Source organism: Cydia fagiglandana, chromosome 15 (genome assembly GCF_963556715.1).
Source record: "Cydia fagiglandana chromosome 15, ilCydFagi1.1, whole genome shotgun sequence".
In the NCBI taxonomy this organism is placed as follows: domain Eukaryota; kingdom Metazoa; phylum Arthropoda; class Insecta; order Lepidoptera; family Tortricidae; genus Cydia; species Cydia fagiglandana.
Genome location: NC_085946.1, coordinates 629,317 through 650,919, shown reverse-complemented (window position 1 = coordinate 650,919; position 21,603 = coordinate 629,317). Strand labels below are relative to the sequence as shown.

The 21,603-nt window shown below is 44.6% G+C and overlaps 1 protein-coding gene across 1 annotated transcript in view; it reads right to left on the bottom strand.

Annotated features, from left to right (window-relative positions):
- Positions 1–1,582: 1,582 nt before the first annotated feature.
- The window catches only part of LOC134671186 (forkhead box protein N3-like), a 31,335-nt gene continuing 11,314 nt past the window's right edge, over positions 1,583–21,603 (bottom strand). The window contains exons 3-9 of the mRNA XM_063528971.1: positions 20,352–20,449; positions 19,773–19,837; positions 14,762–15,034; positions 14,476–14,550; positions 13,341–13,556; positions 9,586–9,741; positions 1,583–9,318 (exon numbers count right to left, since the gene is read on the bottom strand). Of these exons, the coding sequence (XP_063385041.1) occupies positions 9,604–9,741; positions 13,341–13,556; positions 14,476–14,550; positions 14,762–15,034; positions 19,773–19,837; positions 20,352–20,449 (865 nt within the window). The 3' untranslated portion in view covers positions 1,583–9,318; positions 9,586–9,603. The remainder of the gene's footprint in view (positions 9,319–9,585; positions 9,742–13,340; positions 13,557–14,475; positions 14,551–14,761; positions 15,035–19,772; positions 19,838–20,351; positions 20,450–21,603) is intronic.

Genomic DNA, 21,603 nt, shown 5'->3' with positions numbered 1-21,603 from the left:
TTTTGTTTTACAAGGTGGCAAGAGTAAAAACAATTGTTTCCCTCGGTGGCAAAATGAGTTTAACTTAACCCTCGCAACGCTCAAGATTCCATTTTTCGGAACACTTGCTACGCTCGTGGTTCAATTATGGAGTCTCTTTCACTTGCTCGGGCATCAATATTAGCACGAGCGGTTAAACAACAATTTTGCCCCCTTGTAAAACAAAAAAAATAGGTAAGCAAAGTTCAATATTAAGAATATGACTGTGTCATTGTTGACTCGCCGACAAAAGAATTGAGATCTATGTGGCACTAGTCCCAGTGACAAGTTCTCTTGTGTAAAAAATCCTAAAAATTATAAAGGATTTGACTTGGCTACTTTTTACTAGAGATGCCCCGAATAGTGAATTTGGCCGAATACCGAATATTCGGCCCTACCTCACGGCCGAATACCGAATATTCGGCGACCGAATATTTTGAGTCACAATTATTATGAAAACTGTTCGCCAACAAATCACAACGTTTGCTAACATATATTTTTATGTAGAACAGAATCAATTAATGTAGTTAGAGTCAATCAAATCAGACCTATGATAAAAATAAAATATTCTGTAATCAACAAATGCTCAAAAACGTACCATGGTATTTAACTAACTTTCCAAGAATACATTATATACCTAGTTTTTGGCTATTTTTTGTGTAATTTTTCTTTTTAGGTAGGTGCAACAGGTATTCGGTATTCGGCCGAATAGTAGGCAACATTCGGCCGAATACCGAATATTCGGCAAAGTGGCCGAATAGGCCGAATACCGAATAGTTGCCGAATATTCGTGGCATCCCTACCTTTTAACAACAAACCAAATTTTAGAAAGGAACATAGACAAATACAATAGCCTATACGTAAAAACTAGCCAAGACAAATGCTTTTTAAGAGCAGATCTTCAAAATGTAGGCGCTCTTAAGAGCCAACAGGAGTGGTCATTTCTCCATACAAACGTACTCGACTGTTTCCTCCGTGGGTTTTGATGCTAGAGCAATGATTTTTTCAACACAGATTAATATTGTCAATATCTGTGTCGGACCGTTTTGCTTTTTTGATATTTTTGTTTTTTAAGGCGCTACAGCCCTTCAAAAATGGCCAAATTCACTATGCCGCAATGAGAGGCGTAGTATTCAAAACTGATATCAATCAGCCAAGAAAGCAAAACGGTCTGACACAGATAATTTTATAATCATTTAGATTTCCAAGTTTGGTTAGGATTGGTTAAGTTCTGGAGGAGGAAACAGTCGAGTACGAAACCTCGATTTTTGAGATTTTTACGCGGGATTTTTCGCCTTGTCCTTATCGCACTAGTTTTAAGAGCCGCTTCCGTTAGTGAGACAGGTATATTTACCTAAAATATTTAAAACTCAGCTCCTGTTTCGTCTTAAAGGCGTTATTCATAAACGTCTGTCCAATCTAACAAATATGTAGCTGATAGTCGTTTGTCCCTACCGTCATTTTGACAATTCTGTTTGTTAGAAAGGGACGAAATATAACAGAGGGTTGTAAGAGGTTGCCAAAGTTTAGTGAGGGGTAAGTAATTGAAAAAAAATTCAAAACGTATCCTCAGTACATAATTTATTTAATGGATATGTACAAAGACAAAAGATTTTAGGACAAATAAAAATTTGACAATAACTCTCAACAATAGCAATAATATTAATAAAGTGGTGTTTCACAAGCCGGAAAATATCAACAACAACAATTTATTTACTTAAATATAGTTCGGAGACTATACAGCTACAAGCAAGCACCGGTGTTGCCACGACACAATAACATTATTTATTTATTTCAAATAAATATAATAAATAAATATTTTGGGGACAATCTTACACGGATCAACCCAGCCCCAAACAAGCAAAGCTTGTACTATGGGTACTAGCCGACGATATATAGTTAAATACGTACATACTTAGATAGGGTGATTCGCCAGTAACTGGCCGTTTAGTAAAGTGACCAGTTACTGGCGAATTACCCTACACAGATAACATACATAACTCAAGAACAAATACAGCCTGGAAAAAAAAGAGTAGAAATTAAAAAGTGGCAACACTGTAGTGTCGTCTCTTTCAAATCAATATGTATAAGAGAACGGGACGACACTACAGTGTTGCCACTTTTTAATTTCTACTCTTTTTGCCAGGCTGTATTCGTGATGAACACACAAATAATTGATATCTGTAACTATTTAAGTCACGATGCCGGCAGACATGTTGTGAAAGCCTTTCATATGTATGTATCGGTGTAGTAAACACGCTCATAAAGCGTTGTACACTTTCATTAAGTTTTTAATAATTTCAGGTTACACATACATTTAACTTGAAGAAGCTACATCGTCACGTATTTATGAATAATTTGTTGTCCCCTATTTTGCAAGACAATTTAAAATGAGTAAAGAATTTAAAAATATTTTTGTCTAAAACCTGCGCAGGCACATGATTTACTGGCAACACCTTAACACGAGCCACAACACAATAAAAATTATTCTAAATAAAATTAAATATAATTACGAGAAGTATTTTCTAAAAAGTTCTCTTTCACAAAACCAATACCAATTACAACTAAATAATAACAGAGTCACATAACTTATTAATAAATTAAATTAAATTATTCTGATTCACGATTACTTGAAAGCCGCAACAATTTTAATATCATATTGATATAACTTTTTTTTAAACTGCATTACTTATATATGAACAATTGATTTGACATACAATTTAACTGTCCATACATAAGAAACGTAAAATATAGCACACTATAAAGAAATCGCAATGTAATGTATCACACATATTATATCATATAAGTAGCATCTACCAGCAAAATACTACTACAATTAGGTACTAATTATTGCTGTAAAGTTTCATCTACATTCCTTATACCACCGAAAGAAAGGCTAGTTTCCTACAGCCGGGGAACAAACTGCATGGGACTGCAATAATATATATTCATACCTATTTTTCTGCAGTTCTGGTGTAGCCTACACCAGAACAACGAACGCAGCAAAACCCTGTTGCGTCGTCTAAATGTTTTTTACTTTTTAAGATTAACCTTTTGAACGCCACAGACGGCAATTATTGACGTCAACGCAAAATCGTGACAACGACGCCAAAGACGGCATTTGTGTTAGTTCGTTTTTTGATGAAAATCTACTGAAAAACACCCCGCTTTTAAGTTGGCATTACATATTTTTCTGGCCGAAAGGTGTCGTGTTTCGGAGGTTCCGGGGCAAACTGCCGAATCCGACACAAGAGCAGCCGACACAACGGAGCCACGCCGTTTTGTCGTCTAAATAGTGTTTAGTTTTAAGTTTATAAAATACATATGTATGTTAGTCTGTAAGGTATTTGTAATATGGGCCTTGTTGCCTGAATTAAATATCTAAATAAATAAATAAATATGTATTCACAAAACTAAATTTTGCCCCCGTGGCGCCAGTAGCACGGCAAATGGATGCGCCGTTTGGCGTTCAAAAGTTTAAAATGAATGTACGTTTGTAAGTAACACTTTGTTGTACGGAAGAGAGGAATACAGGTACATCAGTTTGTAAGGTACCTGGGACTCTATTCTCTGGCATTCAATGTTTTTGACTTGATTTGTAGCACCGATTCCTTATTAGGAAAGTGAGGAAAAGGGCCTAATTTGGTTTAAATCGCCTGCGTTTATTCCCCGACACAGTTATCTACGAGAAAATAATGAGTAAAGATGGAAGACGCCTCTAAATACAGCAAAATTGTATGTATTTATATTTAGCATTAAACATATTACTATATCACTTATAACCTAATCTATGCGTTACATAGTATAATTTATTTATGTAAATACATTCAAATTAATTGTATTCGCTTGTTACATGACGATAACAGTTCTATAATAATTTTGGCACAGCGACGAACGAGTGTGAGAAAACAATATAAATTATTTATTATAATTATTATACTGTTGAGTAAAACGCTATTATAAATATTATAATAAAGCTGACATACACCGTGACTCCATCTTTTTCTACATATTATAATATTTAGCTTGAGTACCGTGACAAGTTGACAACTGTTATTTCAATACAATTTTGCGAGATCTTGCGTTTTAAGGTATAGTTCGTAGGTTTCAAATAGAGCCCGGCCGCTAATCCTATTGTCTATTGTTAAGTAAAACCGCACGTGCTACTTACCTGCGAAAAAGTGTCTTAAGTACAGTGGAACCTGGATAATTGCAATCTCAAGGGACCGGCCATTTTTTGTCAATTAACCAGGTTTTTCATTTAAGCAGGTCGCGTCAATTAACGAGGTTCATAAAATCGTTGTGTCAATTATAGAGGTTTTCATTAATAGAGGTTGCGTTCTGACAAATTTCTTTTATGGAGGTGCAAATAACCATTTAAAGTAGATTTACACGCTTACGTTCTGGGTTTCTGGTCTGTATATTGCTTCTGTCTATACTTGCACTTTTACACTACATTAATTACCACTTTATTTTCTTATCATTTGGGTTTAAAAAATTCCCTTGAATTGTAAAAGAAAGTTTTATTAGAATGTAAAAAGCATGCCTACTTTGTTTTTTATTGATCAAAACTATTTCACCTACTACAGGCTGTGATAGATACCCAATAAATAAATTGAATTCTGGATGGAGATATAAATAAAATGATCATTGCTATTAAAATATTGTTTCTGCTGTCTACAACTACATTATTTCAATTACAGAGGTAATAAGTAAGACTCGTTTCAATAATAGAGGTAAAAACAAGAGCAAAAATAACGGATTTTTTTAGCACAGTGTCAATTATAGAGGTCTTAAGTTGCGATGTGGTCAATTATAGAGGCAAAATTACGAAAAGCACTAAAATCTAAATTGCAATTATAGAGGTTCCAAAATTTCAATTATAGAGGCCTTTTGGTCTCAAGGGACCGGGACCGGACTTTTGGTTGCAATTATTGAGGTTTTCCATTTATCCAGGTGCCAATTAACCAGGTTTCACTGTATTCTATTTGGCACATGAGCGCGGGCTAGTCCAACGCTCAAAAAACCAGTGTAGGTGCGCTCTCCGATAACGCGGCTTTGTTACGCATCTCGATGACATATTTTAGACTGGTTCTGTAGCGTTCGACTCGCCGGTACTCAGTAACCCAAGTACGTATTTTTTTATGCAGGTAGTTGTGGCACGTGGCACGGCGGTTTTACTTAACAATATACAATAGGATTAGCCGTCGGGCTCTATTTGAAACCTACGAACTATAATTTGCATGGAGATGACAGCTGTCACCGTACCCAAGGTATTTGAAGAATACTACATATAATGAAATCACCCAGCGTAATACAACCTCGAATAATTTTTTTTCGAACGTGGCAGTTTGACTACCATAGTCAATTTATATATTTTTTCTTCTTAAGCCGTGTCAAGTTTTTAAGGTGTTTTATGGCAAAAATAAAACTATCAGACGAAAATTTGAGACCTAACATGCATGATTAATTCGCTCAAAAACGTTTTATAGAACAAGACGTAAACGCCACGTGGGCATTTGTTAAATTCATACAAATAAAATAGGTAACATGAAAAAGTTTTATCACTTCAGGGCTCAAAACAAAAGTTTGTAATCCGTTTCACTAATAAATAATATTGCTTCATCACAAATCAGTCATTGCTTCAGTCTAACATTATTCTATGCATAACTTATATTTCTTTTATAATTTAAACTTAAAACACATTTAAAACTAAATATACGTACAATATTTATACAACATTAAATCGCTTATTTACAGAAATAAATAAGATTTTATAAATTAAGTCATGTCAGTTTACTCTAGTAAAAAGCATCACTTTGTCGATCGTCTATAAGAGCTTTTTCTTTTGTAATCTTAATATTATTTCCGCCTAATTGACAGTCGACAAAATAGTACCTTTTTCCGAGAACGACACATTTGCATACCGACTGGCGATGTGTGTGAGCCCAAGTGAAATAGTATCATCATAACAAAACTTCCGCGAGACAGACATATTAAATATATTAAAACAGGTCCCTCATGGGACTGGAAAAAGTGGGGGGGAGGCCTTTGCCCAGCAGTGGGACATTATAGGCTCCCAATAATAGGTCCCTCATGTATTGTAAGTCGAATATTGGTCTACATGTTTCGGTCCATAACGAGGCGCTTCAACGGGAGAACGCGTTGGCGCACCGACGCAGAGTTTGGGCTGCGAGAAACTACCCTCGTCAAGGCATTATTATCGAATGATGGGTTGCACACAACACTCACTACGTCATTCGCTAGAGGTTAGTCCACACTGACGTGGTACCCAAAACAATTTTCCAGCTAAAGTAAGGACGCTAAGCACCGAGAATTTCGTACATTGACCCGCATATCCCTATCTCTATCGCGTAATTATATTGTCGTCTCGCCCATGATGTCGACGGTCAATGCCACTGTGCGAGCAAGTGGGACCAATCTTCGACGTAAAATACGTGAGACCCGTTTTAATATATTATACTATAAATGGTATAATTTTAGCCTAAACTGCCGTTATCATTATCACATATACCCTAGTTGGTGTGTGTACTCTTATCATCCTATATGTTACCGATGAAATGTATACTAGTAAATGTACATATTCATTCAAATTTATTAAATTGAACTAAATTAGCGAAATTTATTAAATATTTCCGAGACAGCATGAAGTAATATTTGTCAGTGTCAACTGGCCAAAGTGTAAAAAGGATAGAAGATGCTGTTATGTAGCTACACATTTCATCGGTAACATTGCCCATCTCACTCTCTCATACCACTAATAGTAAGATAGATTAGAAGCACTAGTAGGCACTTTAGATCTGTTACTATACAGGTTGTGTCTGACCATGGGGCTTTAAATCCAGGGTTCGATTCTACTCGCTAAACTGAGCTACTTTTATTATGGCACCAACCCCGAAATCGCGAATTTTTTTTTTACTTTTTCATACATTTTGGCTGATCAGCTGTCGACATTTTCTATGGGAAAGCCAAAAAATTTTCCCCGATTGTAAGGTCGGCCCCATAGTAAAAATCAGTTTAGCGAGTAAAATCAAGCCCTGGATATAAGGCCCCATGGTCAGACACAGGTTGTATGCTCTTAAACTTCACGACTCTTATTTCCGAAACAAAATAACTACTGAAAGATGTCGTTATCGACCGAGCGAAAGCGAAGGTGAGGGAGACCTTCGGTTTCACTCGTTTTCGTAAAAATTTACAGATTACTTTTGAACTATATGCTCTTTGGGGGCGTCCATTGATTGCGTTACAATTTTGAGGTATTATTTGACCTTCCCTCCCCCTCTGGCGTGATGTCGTGATATTTGCCGATCTCCCCCACGTGATATTCGGTTTGACCCCCTCCCTCTACAGTCCACACCTAACGGAATTAATGGACAGCCCCTTTGAGGGACTGAGGTAAATGCACTTGGCGTTAAAAAGGAGCCGAAAAATATGTACAATGATTGTCCGAACTACGTAAGTGTCGTTTATTCTAAAATTTCTAGATATTATGAACTTTGTGGCAAGTGTGAGTCCATCAATATAGCACGTCAATATGCAATTGAAATATTTATTTATTTTTACTTTATTAGTTAGGGCCTCTTGCACTATTCACTAACCCGGGGTTTACCGGTTAAATCTAGACACTAGGTTAACGGTTTAACCGGTTAACCCCGGATTTGTGGAATGGTGCAAGTGGACCTTAGTGGGTGATTCTGAAGGCTATTGCACTATTTGAGTTTATTTACACATTTAAGTAAAGATTGTGAACCCCACAAATGACAGCCATGTTTAATGTTATTACAGACGGATACATAATAGATAAAACCTATTAAGAAATCACAAAAGATAACGTATATCAAAATATTATCCTATTGTTCAATATTTAAATAAATATTAAATATCCTTAAATTAATTCAGCTAATAAATTATCAATAAAACAGCAGATAAGCTAAATAAATAGAATGCAATTTTAAAACTTAAGTATATAGATTATCACATTTCCGTTATTTTTTTTAGGTGCAACACCTCATTACTATACTGGCAACATTTGGCATTCAACAAAATACTTGTAAAATAGACGGAAATGTGGTAACACTAGGTCTACCTTCAATTATCATATAATAACATTTTCTTACGATTAAGAATGAGTAATTAAAATTTTTAAGGAGAATATCTAAATGCATGGATCCTAGTACTATTTTCCATTCTCTTTAAAACCAGGTATTGTAATTTGGTTGTTATAGAGCTGTATTTGAGTATCGTAATAGTACATTGTGTATTATGGGCGGTAAACAAGAATTTAGGAACGAGTATGAATTGAAGCCCGAAGCCGAATGCGACAGCTTAATTAACACGAGTTCGAAATTCCTGTATCGCCCGTGACACACACAATGTTTTTCATCACACTTGTGAGCGAAAATAAATAAAACTTCTGCCTTATTTTCGGAAGTACGTTACAGACTTAGGTCGAAATTTAGGATTTACACACCGCATCGCCTAGCAAGTGTGATGAAAAAATACATTAAATCCCTAGGTCGAAATTTAGGATTTACAGACCGCAAAGCCTGTATGTAATAAATAACAGCTTTTACGAGCAAGTGTGATGAAAAATAAATTGTAATAGTGTTATGTGATGTATTACAGAACTTTTTGAATGGAAAAATAGAGGTCCTAACTAATGAGTCAGCTATTTTCCCATAAATATTATCCAAGTATGAACAACTCAGGGCGAGCTCTAAAAATGATTTGTCTTTAATGGACTAGAGAATGGTAAACATCTTTATCTATAACCGTCACAGTAGACGCTATTTAAATATTATAGTTCTACGAACTTATCCCAACGATTCATTGGTCGCCACTTGATCTGAGCTAGGCCCTAGCGCATTTCTTTGAGAAACTTTACAAACACTTATTATTAGATTCCCATTGCTAGAAGCGATTGAGCAGTAACATAATTAAAATTGCTTTAACACAGTAACAGACGCATGCCGACTTTACAAATTAAATTATTAAATTAACTATACTTAAAAACCGCTTTTGTTTATAACACTTCACGAATCCATGTATCATAATTTCATGAAGTGTTTCATAACGTTACACTTGATCTATACTAATTTTACACATAAGATTTCGTTTGATCGAATCGATCGAACATAAGAGCTGCCACTTTTTAAAACTCAATAGTCTAATGTTTCACTTTATAAATAAATGTTCGCAAAGAAAAGGCTCGGTACATAACCGTGCAATAGAAACAGTGATGGCGGCAACGTATCTCTCGAACATGTCGGTCGCACTTGTCTGAAATAAGAGAAAAACACTCATTGAAACGGGTTTCTCTGGGTAATATATAGACCGCGGGGCGGGCGCAAATTTCGCCGGTCATTCTCATTGCATCCCGGGCGATAACTCTTACAGTAGTTTAGGGCGATGTGTAATGAACCCTCGTGGACGTCAGCTGCCGCTCCGCTGGTAAGTGGAGGATCCATCCAAACACATAAACCTTTTTTTTTATTAGACATTGCGTCACCGCCCGAATACGAGTGAGTGTAGTAGAGCCGACAGTACCTAGAGTGGACACCGTTGCTAGCTGGCGGGCTCGGGACAGACGCCGGCCAGGTTGAGCAGCGCCTCGGCGGTGCGGCGCTCCTCGCCGCCGCCCGAGTACGAGTGCTCGTCGCGTGCGCAGCGAGAGATCACCAGGTGGTGCGCCGCTGGCGGCAGCTGGAATTCAAATAACTACCTGTAGAAATATTTTTTGGGACAATCTTACTCAAATAGACCTAACCCCAAACTACGCAAAGTTTGTACTATGGTTGCTAGGCGACAATATACATAATTAGATATATGTACATAGACAACCAACCATAACTCGGGAACAAACATTTTTGATAAACGCAAATAAATGCCCTTACCAGGATTCGAACCCGGGACCTCCTGCTTCGTAGGCAGGGTAACTAACGGCTAGATCAGGAGGCCGTTTTAAAATCAGATGACATTTCGGCTTAGAGAATAATCTTCCATAAATCGAAGTCCACAGTAAGTTCAAGCAAAAGTTATGTTCGATTCTCGACAAGCTGGTATGTTATAATATGTTACCTGGTCGAGCTAATTTTGGTGGCCCATGAGGGGGTGCAACAAACCATAGGAAAAATATTGCTGCACCTCTCTAGTAGCAGCAATATTTTTCCTATGGTTTGCGTAGGGTCGGGCGAGTTCTTGCATACCTAGTCTCGCTAGCATACCTGGTCGAGCACGGCCGGGCCGTACTTCATGGCGAGCACGGTGGCGGCGGCCAGGTACTCGTCGGCGCCGGGCTCGGGGCGCGGCCGCGCGAGGCGGCGCGCCAGGAACGGGAACAGCGCGGGGTCGGGCGAGTTCTTGCATACCTAGTCTCGCTAGCATACCTGGTCGAGCACGGCCGGGCCGTACTTCATGGCGAGCACGGTGGCGGCGGCCAGGTACTCGTCGGCGCCGGGCTCGGGGCGCGGCCGCGCGAGGCGGCGCGCCAGGAACGGGAACAGCGCGGGGTCGGGCGAGTTCTTGCATACCTAGTCTCGCTAGCATACCTGGTCGAGCACGGCCGGGCCGTACTTCATGGCGAGCACGGTGGCGGCGGCCAGGTACTCGTCGGCGCCGGGCTCGGGGCGCGGCCGCGCGAGGCGGCGCGCCAGGAACGGGAACAGCGCGGGGTCGGGCGAGTTCTTGCATACCTAGTCTCGCTAGCATACCTGGTCGAGCACGGCCGGGCCGTACTTCATGGCGAGCACGGTGGCGGCGGCCAGGTACTCGTCGGCGCCGGGCTCGGGGCGCGGCCGCGCGAGGCGGCGCGCCAGGAACGGGAACAGCGCGGGGTCGGGCGAGTTCTTGCATACCTAGTCTCGCTAGCATACCTGGTCGAGCACGGCCGGGCCGTACTTCATGGCGAGCACGGTGGCGGCGGCCAGGTACTCGTCGGCGCCGGGCTCGGGGCGCGGCCGCGCGAGGCGGCGCGCCAGGAACGGGAACAGCGCGGGGTCGGGCGAGTTCTTGCATACCTAGTCTCGCTAGCATACCTGGTCGAGCACGGCCGGGCCGTACTTCATGGCGAGCACGGTGGCGGCGGCCAGGTACTCGTCGGCGCCGGGCTCGGGGCGCGGCCGCGCGAGGCGGCGCGCCAGGAACGGGAACAGCGCGGGGTCGGGCGAGTTCTTGCATACCTAGTCTCGCTAGCATACCTGGTCGAGCACGGCCGGGCCGTACTTCATGGCGAGCACGGTGGCGGCGGCCAGGTACTCGTCGGCGCCGGGCTCGGGGCGCGGCCGCGCGAGGCGGCGCGCCAGGAACGGGAACAGCGCGGGGTCGGGCGAGTTCTTGCATACCTAGTCTCGCTAGCATACCTGGTCGAGCACGGCCGGGCCGTACTTCATGGCGAGCACGGTGGCGGCGGCCAGGTACTCGTCGGCGCCGGGCTCGGGGCGCGGCCGCGCGAGGCGGCGCGCCAGGAACGGGAACAGCGCGGGGTCGGGCGAGTTCTTGCATACCTAGTCTCGCTAGCATACCTGGTCGAGCACGGCCGGGCCGTACTTCATGGCGAGCACGGTGGCGGCGGCCAGGTACTCGTCGGCGCCGGGCTCGGGGCGCGGCCGCGCGAGGCGGCGCGCCAGGAACGGGAACAGCGCGGGGTCGGGCGAGTTCTTGCATACCTAGTCTCGCTAGCATACCTGGTCGAGCACGGCCGGGCCGTACTTCATGGCGAGCACGGTGGCGGCGGCCAGGTACTCGTCGGCGCCGGGCTCGGGGCGCGGCCGCGCGAGGCGGCGCGCCAGGAACGGGAACAGCGCGGGGTCGGGCGAGTTCTTGCATACCTAGTCTCGCTAGCATACCTGGTCGAGCACGGCCGGGCCGTACTTCATGGCGAGCACGGTGGCGGCGGCCAGGTACTCGTCGGCGCCGGGCTCGGGGCGCGGCCGCGCGAGGCGGCGCGCCAGGAACGGGAACAGCGCGGGGTCGGGCGAGTTCTTGCATACCTAGTCTCGCTAGCATACCTGGTCGAGCACGGCCGGGCCGTACTTCATGGCGAGCACGGTGGCGGCGGCCAGGTACTCGTCGGCGCCGGGCTCGGGGCGCGGCCGCGCGAGGCGGCGCGCCAGGAACGGGAACAGCGCGGGGTCGGGCGAGTTCTTGCATACCTAGTCTCGCTAGCATACCTGGTCGAGCACGGCCGGGCCGTACTTCATGGCGAGCACGGTGGCGGCGGCCAGGTACTCGTCGGCGCCGGGCTCGGGGCGCGGCCGCGCGAGGCGGCGCGCCAGGAACGGGAACAGCGCGGGGTCGGGCGAGTTCTTGCATACCTAGTCTCGCTAGCATACCTGGTCGAGCACGGCCGGGCCGTACTTCATGGCGAGCACGGTGGCGGCGGCCAGGTACTCGTCGGCGCCGGGCTCGGGGCGCGGCCGCGCGAGGCGGCGCGCCAGGAACGGGAACAGCGCGGGGTCGGGCGAGTTCTTGCATACCTAGTCTCGCTAGCATACCTGGTCGAGCACGGCCGGGCCGTACTTCATGGCGAGCACGGTGGCGGCGGCCAGGTACTCGTCGGCGCCGGGCTCGGGGCGCGGCCGCGCGAGGCGGCGCGCCAGGAACGGGAACAGCGCGGGGTCGGGCGAGTTCTTGCATACCTAGTCTCGCTAGCATACCTGGTCGAGCACGGCCGGGCCGTACTTCATGGCGAGCACGGTGGCGGCGGCCAGGTACTCGTCGGCGCCGGGCTCGGGGCGCGGCCGCGCGAGGCGGCGCGCCAGGAACGGGAACAGCGCGGGGTCGGGCGAGTTCTTGCATACCTAGTCTCGCTAGCATACCTGGTCGAGCACGGCCGGGCCGTACTTCATGGCGAGCACGGTGGCGGCGGCCAGGTACTCGTCGGCGCCGGGCTCGGGGCGCGGCCGCGCGAGGCGGCGCGCCAGGAACGGGAACAGCGCGGGGTCGGGCGAGTTCTTGCATACCTAGTCTCGCTAGCATACCTGGTCGAGCACGGCCGGGCCGTACTTCATGGCGAGCACGGTGGCGGCGGCCAGGTACTCGTCGGCGCCGGGCTCGGGGCGCGGCCGCGCGAGGCGGCGCGCCAGGAACGGGAACAGCGCGGGGTCGGGCGAGTTCTTGCATACCTAGTCTCGCTAGCATACCTGGTCGAGCACGGCCGGGCCGTACTTCATGGCGAGCACGGTGGCGGCGGCCAGGTACTCGTCGGCGCCGGGCTCGGGGCGCGGCCGCGCGAGGCGGCGCGCCAGGAACGGGAACAGCGCGGGGTCGGGCGAGTTCTTGCATACCTAGTCTCGCTAGCATACCTGGTCGAGCACGGCCGGGCCGTACTTCATGGCGAGCACGGTGGCGGCGGCCAGGTACTCGTCGGCGCCGGGCTCGGGGCGCGGCCGCGCGAGGCGGCGCGCCAGGAACGGGAACAGCGCGGGGTCGGGCGAGTTCTTGGCCGCCGCCGTCGGCGCCTCCGCCGCGGACTCCGCCTCCGCCTCGCAGGGCGCCGGGATGGGCTGCCGCCCGAACGCCTGCAGAGAACGAGCCATCTTTACATGTACTGTGTTAACCATCTGGGACGGGCGTCTGCATCTGTATTCGGCGGCCACAGGCAACTAAAGCCCCATCTCCATGTCACGCGGCAAACACTTGCGGGGCAAACAATTTGCCTCGCGCGGCAGCCGCGCGCTTTGGATACCGGGCCGCCGCGCGAGCGAATGATCGAGTCGGCTCGGCTTGGCTGAACTCGATTATTGTCGGTTTTTCGACGCGCGGCAAAGGAATGTTCGCGCGCAGTTGGGACGGATGTGTATATATTTCAGTTGGCTCGCGGCACTAAACACTTTCTATGGAACAGTAAATGTAGTGATTATTCCAACAGATCATTTTTCTATTTGGCTATACTTAGTTCCGAATTGATTTTTGTGATATAATGTGGTCGATCGTCGGTTCGCCTGCCTCGCGCGACTGCCGCGCTATAGTTCAAGATGGTGCCAAAATTGGCTTGCGAGCCAAAATACAGGTTTGCCGCGGTCGAACAATGCTCGAATAATGCGATATCGAGACGCGGCTTAAGACGCGCACTTGTTTAGGTACCCAACGGTTGGAGCGAGATAGAAGACAAGGCGTGGTTCTCTCACAAGAGAACCTCCGCAGAGTACCTCTCTCCTCCTAGCTATCCATCCCAGAGTACCACTAGAAGGATTACCCTGAATTGCTGCATTTTCAACTACCCTTTGTATTGTATAACAATAAGGGGCCGAATTATTAAATAACGATTATGTACCAAATTTATCATCTTAATTATTAAAACATTTTGTTATATCTAAGAACCATAATTATGATTAACCTAAAAATATCACATACCTAAAACATAAATAAAAAAATATGGGTATCAACTCTATCAAGAGACTTTTAGGCCTGTTTGCGTGTATTTCCAGCGGACTGTACCTGTAATAGTGTAGACCGATGCTGAGGGTCAACTGTCCAAAGGGAGCCCTTGCCGAGACCCGGAGCGGCTGCCACCTGCAACAATAGGAATTTTTCCTTTATTTACCTTTCTATTATTTCTAATTAAATTCAAATCTTTTGTGATATGGGTATAAAAACAAAATACATAAAGACATACAAAAGCAATATAAAATACTCTAATAAAAAACTAAACCTAGGGTGCCCGCCGGTAGCGCCGCTACTATGGAGTAGGGGCCCATATTATAGTATAGAAAACAGTACCAACCTTGTGGAAGCACTTGTTGAGCGACAGATTATGCCGCACGCTGTTCTTCCAGCCCTGCGGCGCGTGCCTGAAGTAGGGGAAGTGGCGCACGATCCACGCGTAGATCTCCTTGACGGGCAGCGCTCGCGCCGGCGCCGCCTCGATCGCCATGAAGATGAGGCACGAGAACGAGTACGGCGGCTTGCTGTGCGCCGGCGCCGGCGGCGGCGGCGCCTTCACCGGCGTGCGCGGCGGCGACGCGCGGGGCAAGGGCGGCGGCGTCGTGGACTCCGTCTGCGAACAAGATACTATGCGTAAAGGTGGGTCCACACGGTGCAGACTTGCGCTGCGCAGACTGTTGCACGGACAAAAGTATGTGCGACTCACATCGTCCACACGATACAGACATGTTAGTTGTTCTTTAAACCTCGTGGTGTGCGGACGTTTGTCGTCTGCAAAGAAGATACTATGCTTAAGGGCCGATTTAGACGGCGCGCGAACTCGCAAGCGATTTTAGTTACATTGCGGACTGTTGGTTACGTCCGATTCGACCGACCGATCAAAACCCGCAATGTAATGAAACTCGCATGCGAGTTCTCGCATCGTCTAAATAGGGCTCATTTAAGGGCCAGTTGCACCAACCACATTTGACAGACTGATCAACGTCAGCCGGCGCGCCCGGGCACTTTACTATGAAACTTTCCATACATAAAAATATAGCGAACTCTTTAACGATACGAACAGTTTGGTGCAACCGACCCTATAAGTCTATAGCTATGCCAACCCGCGAGTCACCTATCATCTGTCGTGTGAGGCGCGGTTATGGTGAACATTGTCGGACTGCACCAAACTTGATATTGGGCTGAGCCGCGAGCGTTAGTTTGGCGGTCAAAAGGTTAAAGCGTCATTACAGCGGTCAAAGTAAACAAAATTAAACATTACTAACACGGAACCGCCATCACTAAGTTGTTTGCTCTACATGTGTACTTTTTTAAACATAATTTTTGTTTTTGAAGTGAAAACTTCTTTAACGGCGCTGTGCACTTTTTGTTATGGGGAAAAAATGTTAAACTCGCGACAGGTCACGTGACCGTAAGATTCGTAAGACGGACACGCGACCTGATCGAAAAACTGTTACAATGTCCTTGAGTTTTCACATCTGCCTCCACTCCCGGAGTGCAACTCCACTACATCGGGGCTATTAGTTGTGTTAAACACTCGCTACACGTGCATACATAGTGTGCTCTCTGTCACACCTACCTGCGGCAGGTAGCGTCCTGTCTCTTTATTACTTACTTCGCGTGAAGCGAGTATTTAACACAACTATAGTAGTTTTAACAAGTGTAGCGTCCAATGGCGTCAGAGCCGTCCTTGTCTGATAATCCAGAGAACACGAATCCTTTTATTCAAGCCGGCATTGACTTGTTACGCCTACCACTTGTACAAATACTAATGTTTGTTCGACATCTACCAATGCCAGAAGGTATTAAGACAGGAGTTGCATATAGATTTACAGCCTTTTATTATTCTTAGTTTAACATCACCGACTGATTTTAAAAGGTAGTAAGATACATAAGTTTTCTTATAGATTTACAGCATTTTATTAGTGGGAACTATAATATACCTATAATGTGCGTGAGCACACGTGAGAAACTAAACGAAACTGAAATCGTGTTGACAGGAGTGGTTAGCAAGAAAGCAGGCAACCTAGTGACACTATTTTAGATAAGTATATTTAGTTTTAAGAAGTCCATGTCTATGAATACGAAAGGCTTATTCTCTCTTATTTTTAGTGAAAACTTTTTTCGCACTCTTTAGCCGAAGTCACATATACAGGGTGATCAATCCAAATGGGTCAGTATGGGGAAGTCAGAAACTATGAGAGATAGCGAAATCTGTTCTTAGGAACCATGGCTTCGATTTTAGATTTAATAATAATGGCATTCAATTTTTTTTTTAATCTATCATACATAACCGGGATTCGAACATTGGTCAATATTCTTGTTGTTTATTTGTATGGCAACTTTTAAAAGACGCGTGATAGGTGGGGGGTGCTCGACCAAATATCATAGAGAGCCCCGAGACAAAACAAACTACATTAAAAAAAATCAAAATGGCCGACTTTTTTTTTAATTTTTCAAGTTAGTCCGAGCGCACTGAGATTTGGCATGCGGCGAGCCTAAAGGCCCAAGATTACCATGTCAAAAAATTTTTTTGATAAAATCTAAAATGGCGGCGGACACAAATTTCCAAGTAGGTTACTTACCCGAAGGGCGAGTTTCAGGCCGGGAGACCGAAGGCCGACCCCAGCGGAATGCCGAAGGCCCGGAGCTTTCACCCCGACTCTCAAAACGCGAGGCTGAAGGCCGAGCTGCGTGAATGGTGTGCTTCCAAGCGTTCTACCATACCAAGTCAACTGTCTTGATGAGCGAAGCGTCCAGGCTTGCGAAGGCCGAAGGCCGAGTTCCGCGTAGGGCCGAAGGCCCGAAGCGTCACACGAGAGGGGGAAGTTGGAGCTTAAACACGACCCAACACTTTTCCTATTGGGAGTCGCGTTTTGGGAGTCGGGGTGGAAACTCCGGGCCTTCGGCCCTCCGCCAGGGTCAGCCTTTGGCCTCCCGGCCTGAAGCTCGCTCTTCGGGCTCGCTTAACCTACTTGTAAATCTGACTTTGCCCGTGTCCGCCGCTATTTTGGATTTTTCCAAAAAAATTTTTGGCATGGTAATTTTGGGCCCCCAGGCTCGCCGCATGCCAAATCTCAGCGCGCTCGGACCAACTTGAAAAAATTAAAAAAAAGTCGGCCATTTTGAATTTTTTTAATGTAGTTTGTTTTGTCTCGGGGCCCTCTATGATATTTGGTCGAGCACCCCCCACCTATCAATCATCGTTTAAAAGTTACCATACAAACAAACAACAAGAATATTGACCAGGTTCGAATCCTGGTTATGTATGACAGATTAAAAAAAAAATTGAATGCCATTATTATTAAATCTAAAATCGAAGCCATGGTTCCTAAGAACAGATTTCGCTATCTCTTATAGTTTCTGACTTCTCCATACTGACCCATTTGGATTGATCACCCTGTATACTTTGAATGGAATTGAACACGCGACAAATTAGAAAAATCACGGGTTAGCAACACTGTTTTCGTATAATTCCAAAATCGCGTGTCATTTGTGTTTTATGTGTGGAATCATGGAATGTGGATCGTGAATGACAGCCATCTTGTTTGTTTACATTCTGAATCATTGCCATTTCAAAGCTATTTCAAGAGAAATTTCTGGTGTCACCATTGAATAACAATATATTACATAAGATTGCATGAAATTAAGCAAGGTCCCTAAAATGTACAGCCATGCTCGTTGATCGTAAATATTTGTTAAATGTGAGGTTATGATAATTACCTACATGTTTTGGTTCGATGTACATTGCTGCTTTTGTTAGCGCAATACCTGCTGCTCTTTGAGTGTTGCCCTACTTCACTTTGCTGTACATTGCTACTGACATACTTTGACATTGACAGACTATATTTTATAAGTTCATTGCATGCTTTTGAAATATTTTATTCCTCAAACGATATTAGTTTTTAGGTTAGATTAAATACTAGAAGTTATTTTCCGTGCGTGATTCTGATCAATGCCAGGGCCGGATTAACCCTAAGTCAAAGTAGGCAACTGCCTAGGGGCCCCGCTCCGGCTTGGGGGCCCCGCCTCGGCTAGGGGGCCCCGGCGGCACAGCGCGCACCAAATAAAATTCTCAAAAGGCTCAGAATTTATGAGTAATTTTTTTTATGTTATAATAATGAATATGCTTTGTTATTGTTTTTTTTTTCGATCCATTCTTTAAATTAATGAAATACTGTAATAAAATTGAAGCAATACGTAAAAGTTTACGAGGCGCATTCTGCGTAGGTACCTGTTGTAGTGTTGTAATAATAGAGGTTTTCTTTATTGTGTTCCACATCTCCTCTACTTCAGCTTAGCCTTTGGCGTCGCTGCGCCAAGCTCGGCCTGCGGTCTCACTTTTTAATACAAAGGACATTGGTTCGTGTCTGTGCTGAACTATTTATCCTGAAGCCTGATGAAGCACGGCTTTGACTTCGCATGAAAGCTCGCCTCACTGGGGCACTTCGGACTTTTAGGCCCAGATGAAGATTGATACCCGGCCTTTTAACACGGTTTCACAATTTGCGATATTGTCAAAAAAATTCGCGCTCGCTGCGCTCGCGTTTATATTTAGTTCTTTAATTGACTCTATATCTGCATGTTAGCTTGACTGGTGAATTAATAGAGGTACCTAGACCAAGAAAAGTCTGCAATGATTTTGATAGCCACTCACTTGCTTGATATTTTTCAGTGACCTCTATTATTATAATAAAATAAGGGTGACAGCTGGTAGCTACAGTTACCAAAAGCAAGTGAGTGGTTAGCATACGCAGTGCAAGTGTTATTTATACGTCATAATTTCATAGAAGTTTTGACTGCGAGTGCTATCAATATTCTTGCAGGCTTATGGTCGGACAATGGCTGTTCAGCCTCTCAAAATATTAACTATTGAGAAAATCAACTTTGCGGCACTAGTGAGCTTAGCTTTTAGCCTCGCTTAAAATTGGCCATTAGAGGTAGATAAGAAAGTGACGCTGAAGCTCTCATCTTTGGTATTCCACTGGGAATTGGCCTTAAGCCTAAAGGGCTCTCCCCACACGACGCGACGCGGAATTGGCAAAAACCGATAGAATAAAGCTTTATGTCCACGCAATAAGAGCGAAAAAGACATCGTTCGATTTGGATCGGCTCGGCCGACGCCTGAAGATTGAAATTAAAAACGCAATCTTTTATTTCCCTGTACTGAATGTGCTGTGTGCAGAATTGACTGTAGGGGGCCCCGAGCTTCGCACTGCCTAGGGGCCCCGACATCCTTAATCCGGCCCTGATCAATGCTTTTAATTGTTATTCATATTTTCCGATATATTTCATGTTACCGGTATTCGATAGTATTAGTTTTTATTCTTTGGCTATATTAGTTAACTTACCTTTATTATGACTTGACTTCCGATCATTTTTGTGTCTTCGACGTCGCCTTTGGTTAGATTTATACCTGGAGCAAAATAATATTAATGTCAGGAATATTTGTAGCAAAATGAAAATCCTTGAAATAAAAAAAAATGATTTATAAGATGTCAATCCCTCTAGGAATAAAAATACTGACAAATTAGTTGTGATAGTATAGTATTCATCAGATATATAAGAGCGACCAAGGTGCACTGTACACTGTACCTACATATGAGATCTGCCGAACGCACGGCGAATGCGTTATCTCCACATTGGACCCCGCTCCGGTGTACGAGTCGGACATCGCTATATACACTCATAGGGCTGTCTCGCTCACACACCAGAGCGGCGTGAGAATCCGCATCAGTGTGATGACCACGTAACGATTTGCGTGTATTTCCTCGTATGATAGATACAAGCAGTTAGTGATAAACTACTTGCATAGTTATAAAGTTTAACCTGTGTTGAAACGTCAGTAAATCAATGTAATTGAATATAATTCGCGTTAGACCCGTCTATAATGTGAGTTAATATAAAGTTTAATTTAAAAAGTTAATTACCCCTGAGAAGGTTCCTGTCTTGCAGCCAGCTGAGGCTGGTGAGGTCGTCGTCGTGGTCCGCGGGGGGCAGGTTGCCGGCGTTCCCGCCGCACGCCACTCTGCAAACAAACCGTCATCATAAGTTTTTTATAGCTTTTATCGCTGACTGTACTTTTCTTTCAACAGGCAACTAATAATCACCCAACCTAATTAGGTTGCGTTGTTTTATCAGAGCTTTTTGTTTTATCTACGGCTACCTCCTGTGCCCTTCATCAGACCAGCTCGATTATTATAGGTTATTGTAGGCATTGAAGCGCTTTAATTGTGCAAATTTTATAGTTGCTCTTTTGTTGCGCTTAGGCAAGCGACAAATGTGGACGTGCTAATGAGCTCCCGCACACCAATATAGAGAAGGAGACAAGCTTATATTCAACAGCGAGTGTAACAAATATAAATAGTATGAGAAAATTAATCAACTAAAACAAATTAGTATTATATAGGGGTTTGACGACCGGTCTGGCCTAGTGGGTAGTGACCCTGCCTGTGAAGCCGATGGTCCTGGGTTCGAATCCCAGTAAGGGCATTTATTTGTGTGATGATACAGTTCCTGAGTCACGGTTGTTTTCTATGTATTTAAGTATTTATATATGTATTATATAAATCGTTGTCTAAGTACGCACAACACAAGCCTTCTTGAGCTTACTGTGGGACTTAGTCAATCTGTGTAAGAATATCCTATAATATTTATTTATTTATTTATAGGCAAGCAGAAGAGCGATATGGGAGACATCTGGAGGCATGGCTTCTGATTGTGACAAACCTACACAATCACATATCAACAATTACAGACGACTTTCATTGTACAAAAGAGCTCCGATAGTATTTGCGTCTCAACGTAACCTCAATGTGTTATCTTTCGCAATGTTACCTACTAACCCACCGAAAAGATAACATTCTTGCAACGAGAAGTGATTGATCATAGGGCCAGCCCAAATTACTCTGATAACGTCAATCTGTACGAGATACTTGTCAGTGTGGAATGACGAAAGATTAGGATTAATTTAGTGAAAGATGGAAGAATAAAGAATAGATCTTTAAAGCATACAGGGAAATAGAGACGAGTATATAATAACGATTACTAATCTCCACAAACGGTGGAGGTGATAACTCGGGGTACTACGAAAATCAGGTTGTCCAACTCAAAGTCGGTCCTGTACGGTTCTGAGACACGGCTTGTAGAGAACGAAATTACCAATCATCTACAGGTTTTTAT